Here is a 354-nt window from a genome sequence, read left to right on the forward strand (position 1 = left end):
CTGTCGGTCCGTGGGGCGGTCCCTAGCCCATGGCGGTCACCATGCTGGATGGGTGGGGGTGGCCGAAGGAGAGGCTGGAGGGGGGGGGGATGGGCGTCGGGGTGGGCAGGATGTGACCAGAGTGGCTGAAGGGCGGCAGGTGGCCCACAGGCGCCATGTGCCCCGCCAGGGCGGCGGCGCTGAATGGGGAGGCCTTGTCCTGCACACACCTGGACAGCTCCTCGAAGCACTCGGACCCCTTCTTGCTCTTCTTGGACTTGCTGGACATCTTCCGGTTCCGGGTCTGGATGCCTTCCTTCTTCATGGTCAGCGGCCTGTTCACCTGGGGGCCCACGCAGAGCTTTCAGAGGCTGG

General features: G+C 66.9%; 1 protein-coding gene across 1 annotated transcript in view; it reads right to left on the minus strand.

Moving 5' to 3' along the window:
* GATA2 (GATA binding protein 2) overlaps positions 1–354 on the minus strand; it is a 5745-nt gene continuing 5391 nt past the window's right edge. The window contains exon 5 of the mRNA XM_010832833.1: positions 1–322. Coding sequence (XP_010831135.1) covers positions 23–322 — 300 coding nt within the window. The 3' untranslated portion in view covers positions 1–22. The remainder of the gene's footprint in view (positions 323–354) is intronic.

The sequence above is a fragment of the Bison bison genome, unplaced genomic scaffold (genome assembly GCF_000754665.1).
Source record: "Bison bison bison isolate TAMUID 2011002044 unplaced genomic scaffold, Bison_UMD1.0 scf7180017862279, whole genome shotgun sequence".
NCBI lineage: Eukaryota > Metazoa > Chordata > Mammalia > Artiodactyla > Bovidae > Bison > Bison bison.